We start from the raw sequence: 10,371 nt of genomic DNA, 5'->3' as shown, positions 1-10,371 counted from the left end.
TATGTGTGTGGGTTTATCTCTGGGCTTTCTATCCTCTTCCATTGATCTTTGTTTTTGTGCCAGTACCATACTGTCTTGATTACTGTAGCTTTGTAGTATAGTCTGAAGTCAAGAAGCCTGATTCCTCCAGCTCCGTTTTTCGTTCTCAAGATTGCTTTGGCTATTTGGGGTCTTTTGTGTTTCCATACAAATTGTGAAATTTTTTGTTCTAGTTCTCTGAAAAATGCCAGTGGTAGTTTGATAGGGATTGCATTGAATCTGTAGATTGCTTTGGGTAGTAGAGTCATTTTCACAATGTTGGTTCTTCCAATCCAAGAACATGGTATATCTCTCCATCTATTTGTATCACCTTTAATTTCTTTCATTAGTGTCTTATAATTTTCTGCATACAGGTCTTTTGTCTCCTTAGGTAGGTTTATTCCTAGATATTTTATTCTTTTTGTTGCAATGGTAAATGGGAGTGTTTTCTTGATTTCACTTTCAGATTTTTCATCATTAGTGTATAGGAATGCAGGAGATTTCTGTGCATTAATTTTGTATCCTACCAAACGTAAGATAGATAACTAGTGGGAAGCAGCCGCATAATAGCACAGGGAGATCCGCTCGGTGCTTTGTGACCGCCTGGAGGGGTGGGAGGGAGGGAGACGCAAGAGGGAAGAGATATGGGAACATATGTATATTTATAACTGATTCACTTTATTATAAAGCAGAACCTAACACACCATTGTAAAGCAATTATACTCCAATAAAGATGTAAAAAAAAAAAAAAAAAGAGCCACATGTGCGCCAGAGCAGAAAGCAGAGGCGCAGCAGTTGGGTCTGGGGGGAAACAACAGGCTGAGTGGGAGGTCAGCGATGGCTGAAGAATCCTTGAGGATGGTTATATTTAAATGGCTTCATCCTGCTGGGGCCCCTAGAGAAACAGGAGAAGGGAGAATAGTGTTAATACTATACCCTTTGGGCTGATAAAATAAATTACAATTCATCCACACTAATAGGGACTACTATTAGCTGTTAAGGAAAAAAAAAAAGGAATGTTGTAAGAAAAGCAGACTGCAGAACAATATGAAAGGTGTGACGCACTTCTGAAAAAATGTCTTTATGTGCCTGCAAAGGCATGAACACAAACCTGGAAGGGCCCTCACTGACGATGTGCACTTTGGGGGACAGGGCCTGGGCACCCTCACTTTTTAGTGTTTTTACCAAACTGCTCACTGTTGTTTGTTATATTTAACAACAAACATGTTTTATTTCTATGATTAAAGAAAAACCATAAAATCCTCCTTTGCAGGGAGATTCCCATGCAGGTAGGAGTCTGGGTGTGAAAAGAATCTGTACAAAGTTCCTGCCAAGAGCCACGTGCTTTATACTCACTACTTCTCAGATGCTATTTCTATCATTTTATAGATTTTAAAGATGAAGAAACAGGCTTAGGGACGTAAACTGTCTGCCCAACATTATATGGTCAGAAAGCAGCACAGCACAAATTCAAAACCAGGTCTGATGCCAAAGCCTGCTGGCCACAGGCAGGCTGACAATCACAGCCAAAGCCTGGACCCTGAGAAGCTTAGGTGCTTCAGCTCCAATCCTGAGCCCCCCAAGCAAAACTTCACACAGGGTTCTTTTCCATACAACTCCACAGTGAATGGCATCCAGCTAAAGGGCCTCTCGTTTATCTGCCTATGACTGACATTCAATGGTAACCAGGAGGTGACACCTTGGATCTTGGTCTGAGGGAGGGTGAGAGGCAGTGTGTGGTATGTGTGTGTGTAGGGGTGTGCAATCACTTACTTAAGGGAGGGCTTACTCTGCCTGCACTGTGCTTGGCACTTTACATGCTCTGCCTGGTTTAATTTCATCCTCCCAACAACACCTGAAGTGGATGCCATTTTAGGGATGAGGAATCTGAATCTCAGAGGGGTTAAGTACAGACCCCAATCACATAGGCTGGAGCTGCAATTTGAACCTAGGCCTTTCTGGCCCCAAAGGCTTTGCTCTTTTTTTTTCGACTGTGCCGCACTGCATGTGGGATCTTAGTTCCCTGACCAGGGATCGAACCCGAGCCCCCTGCATTGGAAGCACGGACTCTTTTTTTTTTTTTTTTTTGCGGTACGTGGGCCTCTCACTGTTGTGGCCTCTCCCGTTGCGGAGCACAGGCTCCGGACGCGCAGGCTCAGCGGCCATGGCTCACGGGCCTAGCTGCTCCGTGGCATGTGGGATCTTCCTGGACCGGGGCACGAACCCGCGTCCCCTGCATCGGCAGGCAGACTCTCAACCACTGCGCCACCAGGGAAGCCCGGAAGCACGGACTCTTAACCACTGGACCACCAGGGCATGTCCCCCAAAGCCTCTGCTCCTAGCCATGACGTCATGTACCTCCCCAACATCAGAAGGGTGCAGTCATCCAGGTAAGTCTAGGCATACAGCTGATGGAGACCCCATAGCCTGAAGGTACCCAGCCACAGGCAGAGCCAGACCTTGCGTTTCCTGCGGCCCAGGCCAGCCCTTTGCAGCCCAGCCCCTTGGCCTGATCCCAGTGGTCAGCTGAATTCCAGGCCAAGAACCTCACACCTCACATCTCATCAGTCATGGAATTAACTGGATCTGAGTAGCCAAAGGAGCACCTTCCCAGAATGTCCTGCCAGAGGAGCTCAGCCTGGGAGACATACCAACCACTTCAGAAAATGGGTCCTTCGGGAACCATTAGATAACAGAATATCAACACTGGCTGTGTGAGAACTCCCACCCTGGAAATGTGCTACAGCAGGCTGGGAGCGGGGGTAAGAGCTGAGTTCTCACGCAGACACACCAAGGAAAGCAAGTCCTAGAAGGCACCAACATCTAGCCGCCAGCTCTGCGTGTCAGCAGCCACTCCGGGGCTGCAGCTGGTTATTATCAGCTAGCATGACAAACCAGGCCAGGTGGAGGTGCCAGACGGAGGTGGGAGGATGCTGGGACAGCTTCCAGGAGCTGAAGCTGGCTGTGTGAGAAGAAGGTAAGGAGCAGGTAAGGCACCTTTTAGACTGACAGAGAACAAAGGGATGTCCTGATTAGATACAGATGCTAGCCCTTCGCAGACATCATTCCTCCCCAACCCCTTGCCCAAAAGGGAAGGGATGCCTGAGCAGTGTGGACTCTATAGAGTTCTGAAACTGGCTCTAAGAACGCTGGTTAAGGGATGAAAGGGAAAGAAAGGACCCAACATCAAGGAGAAAGGAAAAGCAGCTAGCAGTGCCGTGCATGTAGACACGCTAAATACCAAGCTGTCAGGACCTGCTGGCATTTTCTGAGCCTCCGCCTGTGCCAGGATCCATTCTGGAAGCTTTACATGAACTCTCTCTACTTCATCATGAGTTAGAAGGTAACACCTTTGGGAAAGGTTCAGAGCTGAGCTGAAGTGACTCTTCCAAAGTCACACAGCTGGTGAGCAGGAAAGCAGAGATCTGCACTTGTGTTTGTGTTACTTCAAAGCTGGTTCCTTCTGTGACGCCTGACTGCCTATAGCTGCGATCCCCCGAGATGTTTGAGTACCTTAGGAAGTATAGCAGACTCTGGGGACTGGTGGGATGCATAGAGTTTAAAAAGTTCATTTGGACCATGAAAAGCAAACCTACTGTTTTCCACAGAAAGTAGAGAAAGGAAAGTTCAGTCAAATCCTCTTGCTCACTTGGCGTGTGACCCACCTCTGGGGGGTGTGCATGATGAACAACTGGACCAGGCTGGTAGGATGGGGGCCACAGGGAAAGTTTTAGGAATAAGGGAGCAAGCTCTCCCTAGGAAATCTGGCAGCAGGATTTTAATTTCCACAGTGAATGGAGACTAGTGCACCGGGAAACGTGCGTGCCTTCCATGCCAGGCTCACCTCTGCCCCAGGTCCCTGTGAGAGGCAGGGCTGGAGGTCCCTGGACCCGGCACCCCCACCCCTCCCCTCACCTCACCTGAAAAGCCGCAGACACATTTTCTCCTGGGGAAATTCCTTGGGCCCCTCCACGCTGTCGTCGTGGCTCTCCGTCTCCAGGTAGACATCCAGCAGCACGCACAGGCGCTGCAGCTGGTTCGTCAAGAGCTGGTGGCCGGGCCAGGGGCCACACAGCTCCTTGTAGCACACATTGACTTCACTCTCCATGGCCTATGGGTGGGAAAACCAGAAACTAAGCACCACTTTCAGGCCAGCTGGGTCTGATGGTTTCACAAGAACTGCACCCGGGCCTCCGCAGGAGCTGGGCCTCTGCAGATCAAGCCGGACCGACTTGTCCCGAGGCTCCCTCTCCTCAAGACAATGGGGTCTTCCTGATCCTGACTCGGAACTTTCCCTGCCTTGCACAGCCACAGACAGAGACGAAGATGTGTAGAAGATGAATCTCAAGATGAGATCCAAATCAGGTGTTAGGGTTAAAAACGTGCTCCATGACTATTGAATCAAATCCACAGGTATAACAATAATTAACAGGTGCAATGATCTCGGACATCATCTCATTCCAGCACTTTCTGTGCATCTGAGTTTATTCTCATTTCCACAGAAGCCCAAACAACAACCTTTCACAGCAGGTATTTATATTACCCCTATTTCATAAATAGGGTGAACCTGTGGACCCCAAGCTAGATAAGGGGTTGGGATGGGTCTGAGCTCTTTCTGCTACTATGTCATGCACCCTCCAGCAAACTCTACAAATCCCGGCAGACCCCTCTGCCCCGGGAATTGTGCCAGTGCCCAAGCCCTCAGCTGCGGCAGGTTCGGCCACTGCCCACCTCCCCAAGAAGGTTCTCCCTGCTCCTCCCACCACCCCCAGCAGGTCCTTACCCGAATATTGTCGTCGTTGTTGTTGGTTTTCTCCCCTTTCCAGTTCAGACAGAGCTGGAAAATGGGTGGGATGGAGGAGTAGCCGGGGTTCAGCACCACGGCAGCCTGGAGCTTAGCTGGGAAGGGATGGGAAAGGAGGAAAACTCAGTTCTGAGACCTGGCTTGTTAGCCGAGGCACGCTCCCCGCTGGACCCCTGAGGCTAGCTCTGTGTCTCACATTAATCCAAGTGCTCAAAGCACATTCTGGTACTGACTTTTACTTTTGTTCTAGAATCTCCCAAGTGGAACTGCCAGGTTGCAGAAAGTGAGGTCCTGTGACTCTGGTCCCTCCAAGGACACAGAGCTGTGTGGACTCCCCAGAGTCTGGTCCACAATGAGTTTGCCCAAGAGTTCTATTTACTCCTTTGACAGAAGTTTGTTTTCATTGGCATTTATTTGCCAGCAAGTTAAGGATTTTCCCACGTGAAGGTTTCCTGTTTTTCCTTTTCAACAATATTGGGTATTAGCTGTTACATTAGTCAAATATATTTTTTCTATTCTGTTCTTTATCTATTTTGTTATGTGCAGCTTTTTCATAGCTAACATTTAATGACTACCTACTGTTTTCCAAGCACTGTGCTAAGCCCTTTGCACACATTTTATTTCATCCTAATAACGATTCTGAGGTAGGTGCCATTATTATCATCCCATTTTACATAGAAAAAAACTGAGGCTCTGACAGAAACTTCCTTAAGATCATCAAGCAGCTGCAAAGCAGCAATGCTGAGTTTAATCAGAACTACCTGATGCCAAAGCTGTGTTCATAATCATTAAATGAAATATTTGCATTTTTTAACTTTTTCATTTTTTCTCTGGTGATAGCCTTTGCCTTTTTCAATAGGATGACATTTATCCTCTCCATCAATGGGCTAGGCATTTAGCCACTCCTTTTCATTATTTATGGAGGAAAAAAGGAACTCTCTGACCCACCAGTAATTCAAATAAATAAGAGAACAAGAGAGTGTAGGTTAAAACAATTCTTCCCTGACAGTCACAACAACATTTATTAAAAAGTGACACTTTCCTGTTGTTTCTGCCGTAACAGATTGCACGTATTTCGGGGTTTATCTCTATTCACTAATTTTTTGTTTTTAACCCATACCATGTAACTGTTGTCCACTTATTCATTTAAATTTCACTCTTAATTTTTCAAATTCTATAATGCATCTAATGAAAATTTAAATGATCACATTCATTCCATGTACGAATCTAGAATACTTATCATCTTTCCAAGCTTTCTTCCGCTCAACCAGGAAGCAGAAATGATGTCCTCCAATGACCTCCCACCCTTGGGGCTTTGTAAATTTACTGGATGCATATTTTGTGCCCTTTCAAAATAGCACTCTGTTGTTTAGGGATGAGGTTAAAGCATTTTTTAAAAGGGGAGAGGATGGAAAGCAAATGCAAAATTCCAAATAGCAGTCACCTATCGTCAGGGTGAGAATGAAGTGGGATCAAGGAGCCTCAACTGTATCTGAAATTATTTAATTTCCTCAGAATATTTCTAAAAACATGCAAAGAAAAAAAAAAGGAGAAGGGAAGAAATAGAGACACTTGAACATCAAAGAGCGCAAGCTTTCCTGACATGTCTCGTACTGTCTTGGAACTACAGACAACTTCCTCCGCCCGGTGGCTTCAGCACTGAGCCCCTGGGGTGGGATCCTGCAGGCTGTGCCAGACCTGCCAAGGCTGGGGCCGGATGACAGCACCACAGGCAGCATCAGGGTGGCTCCAGCAGGAAACCCTGGCCGATCAGATGCCAGGACAGCTGTGAGGAATCACAGCTCTCGATGCCTCCCAAGTGAGTGCAGGGACTGCAGAGGGAGGAGGGTCCTGCACTTCACATCCTGAGAGTGACAGCCCTTCCCTGAAGAGGGGGACGAGCAAGCATCTGATTCTAAAATGTAATGAAACAAAGGGGCTAAGAGCTCAGGCTCAGAGGTCAGACTGGGTTTGTAACTAAGCCCTACTTTCCTCATCTACAAAGCAGGAATATCACCAGCCCCAGGACTGTCCTAAGGATTAGCTGATAAACCACGGACATGACTGTTGCAGAACAAGTCCTGGCTGAATGCTGCCTCTCACAACTATGACTGTTTGCTAAGTCCCCACTACAGGATTCCAGGATCTTTCGTTTCCTTTGGGCAACTCCCAGGAGTGTTTTATTCTCAGCGGCTCCCCTTGCCTAGAGCAACTGTGATCAGCAGAGCAATTACCTGTGCCCCTTTCCACGAGTGCCATATAGTAGAGATTGGTGTCCCCAGCCAGTCCCGCCTCCATGATGTCTTTGGTAAAATGCAGTTCCTAGAAGTCACCAAGGACAGGGGGTGAACTGCTGGCTCCTCTAGTCAAATCCCCTGCTCTTCTGGTGGAGGAGCAGGAGCTGAAAGGTGACGTGGGCCTGCAGTCCCCAGGACAGCAACAGTGGCCTGTCACCCGTCCACCTACCGTATAATCCTCATGGGGAATCGTCACCCACTTCACCAGGCGAGAGACAACCTTTGCAGGGAAGAGGTACTGGCAGTCACTGGTAACTGGCACAATGCCGTGTTCTAAAAGAGAGCAGGACAGGTGGTGTCACAGGTAGAAATCAGCTGGGTAACTAGCTGTGTAACTAGCATCTTCTGTAGGGCTCAGATGGCCCTGCCAGCTGTCCAGGTACACTCGGTACTCAGGTGCCCAGGTCAACATGTGCCAGAAACGAAGGCACACCAACCTGACCTTTACCCAGTGCTTGTGCTTGAGGCCGGACCCAGCACCAGCATTCACAGCACTTTATCCTTAATGCAAATGATGGCCTGCCAAACAAAAAAACCCCCTGCAGCCAGAAACAGAGATGTACGGTGTCTCTGCAGCAGTGACTGTTAATTAGACCAAATAGCCAAGACGGCTGTTCTCAGAGCTGACCTTGATGGAGAAAGGACTGAAGTGTCCTGTGTTGGTTCCTCTAAGGGAAAAGAGCAGGAGGACTGCTCCAGGGTGAATTCCTGCTGGCGTTTCAATAAGCAAACGTGCCAACACGGTAAACGCTGTCCAGGATGACAATCACCCAACCCTGGGACAAAACAAACTAAGCAATGCTGATGGGGAGCAAGTAATGCTGCCCTGGAGAAAATAGGGTCCACGTGAGGCCTCCAGACGGGTCCTGGGAACTCAAAGCCTTTCCTGACAGTGGCTCTTTTAGATCAGAAAGATCTTAACCCTCACTCCTTACAAGTCCCTTGTACATGGTAGGCTCTTACAAGTATTTACAGAATGAACAAATGAAAAGCCCCACATGGCCATCATCTTGGTCAAGGGCTCATCAGAATAACCTGGGACCTTATGGAAAACACAGGGGCTCAGCCCCACCCTGGAGGATGTCAGCTCAGGTGTCAGGGGAGGGATGAGGCGTGGATCCCTGGACAGCTGTATTCAAGTAAGCTGAGCGTAAGCTCCACAAAAGCAGGGCTCTGTCTTGTGCTCATGGCTCTTCTCCCAGCACTATTCTGGCTGCCTGGAATGAATTAGGTTCCTATTAAAACGCACATCAGGACTTCCCTGGTGGCACGGTGTTTAAGAATCCGTCTGCTGGGGCTTCCCTGGTGGTGCAGTGGTTGAGAATCCGCCTACCAGTGCAGGGGACATGGGTTCGAGCCCTGGTCTGGGAAGATCTCACATGCCGCGGAGCAACTAAGCCTGTGCACCACAACTACTGAGCCTGTGATCTAGAGCCCGCGAGCCACAACTACTGAGCTCGTGTGCCACAACTACTGAAGCCCGCATGCCTAGAGCCTGTGCTCCACAAGAGAAGGCACCGCAATGAGAAGCCTGCACACCGCAACAAAAGAGTAGCCCCTGCTCGCTGCAACGAGAGAAAGCCCGCGCGTGGCAACAAAGACCCAATGCAGCAAAATATAACAAATAAATAAATAAAATAAAATAAATTTATATATATAAAAAAAAGAATCTGCCTGCCAATGCAGAGGACACGGGTTCGATCCCTAGTCTAGGAAGATCCCACATGCCGCAGAGGAACGAACCCCGTGTGCCACAACTATTGAGCCTGTGCTCTAGAGTCCGTGAGCCACAACTACTGAAGCCTGCGAGCCACAACTACTGAAGCCTGTGTGCCTAGAGCCCGTGCTCTGCAACAAGAGAAGCCACTGCAATGAGAAGTCCGTGCACCCCAACGAAGAGTAGCTTCCGCTTGCCACAACTAGAGAAAGCCTGCACGTAGCAACGAAGACCCAACACAGACCAAAATAAATAAATAATTAAAAAATATTTTTTTAAAATAAATAAAACGCACATCAAAGTCTGACGTGCACTGACCTAGCATGATGCTCCTGACCAATCTGCTAACCTGGGCCCCCAAAAGGCTTTGGGCTGAGACAGCCCTGGTGGCCCTGAGGAGAGCTCAGACCTCTGCTTGGCAGCCTACAGCTCTCCCCAGTGGCCCAGCTAACACCTCTGCTCAACAAGAGCCAGAAAGCCAGCCCGTTTTGATTTGTCATCAGGATTCAAGAAATCTGAGTGCAGGGCTCCGTTGTCTTTGTCCCTGTGTTGTCTGAGTGGCTCTCAGGTCACAGCCCTAACTAGCACCAGCTTACCCAGGGAGGCAAACTGCTTGTGGAGGGCCAAGCGGGACTGCACCCTGGTCTTCAGCAGTTTCATGGTGGTCTCCATGTGGCTGGCGCTCAGAGAGTGGTCAGTGATCACAGTGTGCTGTGGAGGACAGCGAGTGGCACACATGTTAGTAGCTCCCCATCCCTTCCTCCAGGCACCCCTCTCTCCTAGGACCTGCCTGCCTGTGGCAACCTGGACTACCCACGTCCTGAGATGCCTTCTGGGGACAGCAGGGTTTCCCTACTGTGACAGGCCAGAGGCTGAGTCCCAACAGGAACGATACAAGGTGCTGAGATCTTAAGAGGTCCCCTAGGGTTCATTTCTGGCACCTTCGTACATAAGACCAAGGGGTAGCAGCGCCTGGAGCTGCACTGCACGCAGGGCAAGGATCCAAGTTACTTTGACCTAGAGGGCTAACAGGCTCATGGCAAAGGCAAAAGGTACCTAAACACTTGTAGGCCTTGGACATTTTAGTATCCTGAGTGGAGGGAAGATAGATCATAGCCCAGAGGGATAGCATTCTGCTAGTTCAAAGTCCCAAAGCCCTTCTGGAGTCTGTATGGGACAAGAGGAATAGAGGTCCTCAGCCGAGGGGATCGGATCAGTAGACACACCTGGGGCTGCTCTTTGGGGAAGTGGAGGCCACCCATCTTCTGCACCCACAAATAGGGATGCCCTAAGTCAAGTACGTAGTCCCTCAAAGTCAGGATGCTGCAGATAAGAACACAGAATGAAATGATTCTATAAGTCATTTCTGCAGTGGTCCCCGGATATATCCCTCCTCCCACCTTCTCATCCCCCCAAAACAGAACGGTCCCACAGGCTCAGCTGCACCCAAGGCCAGGCTGCCAGCAAAGCCTCTTAACTTCATCAGTTCCCTACTGTGAATTTCATCTCTCCTAGTCACTTTTCTCTTTTTCCCT

General features: G+C 48.8%; 1 protein-coding gene across 8 annotated transcripts in view; it reads right to left on the bottom strand.

The window, feature by feature from the left end:
* Window positions 1–675: 675 nt before the first annotated feature.
* Window positions 676–10,371, bottom strand: part of THOC5 (THO complex subunit 5) — a 33,908-nt gene continuing 24,212 nt past the window's right edge. For all 8 annotated transcript variants that reach the window (XM_049697776.1, XM_033412903.2, XM_049697782.1 and 5 more), the window contains 7 exons: window positions 10,063–10,159; window positions 9,433–9,547; window positions 7,289–7,392; window positions 7,057–7,144; window positions 4,802–4,917; window positions 3,939–4,129; window positions 676–913 (listed from right to left, as the gene is read on the bottom strand). In XM_049697776.1, the coding sequence (XP_049553733.1) occupies window positions 850–913; window positions 3,939–4,129; window positions 4,802–4,917; window positions 7,057–7,144; window positions 7,289–7,392; window positions 9,433–9,547; window positions 10,063–10,159 (775 nt within the window). In that variant the 3' untranslated portion in view covers window positions 676–849. The remainder of the gene's footprint in view (window positions 914–3,938; window positions 4,130–4,801; window positions 4,918–7,056; window positions 7,145–7,288; window positions 7,393–9,432; window positions 9,548–10,062; window positions 10,160–10,371) is intronic.

This window comes from Orcinus orca, chromosome 15 (genome assembly GCF_937001465.1).
Source record: "Orcinus orca chromosome 15, mOrcOrc1.1, whole genome shotgun sequence".
NCBI lineage: Eukaryota > Metazoa > Chordata > Mammalia > Artiodactyla > Delphinidae > Orcinus > Orcinus orca.
Note: the sequence above shows the minus strand (reverse complement) of the source record. Positions and strands in the feature narration are given on the sequence as shown.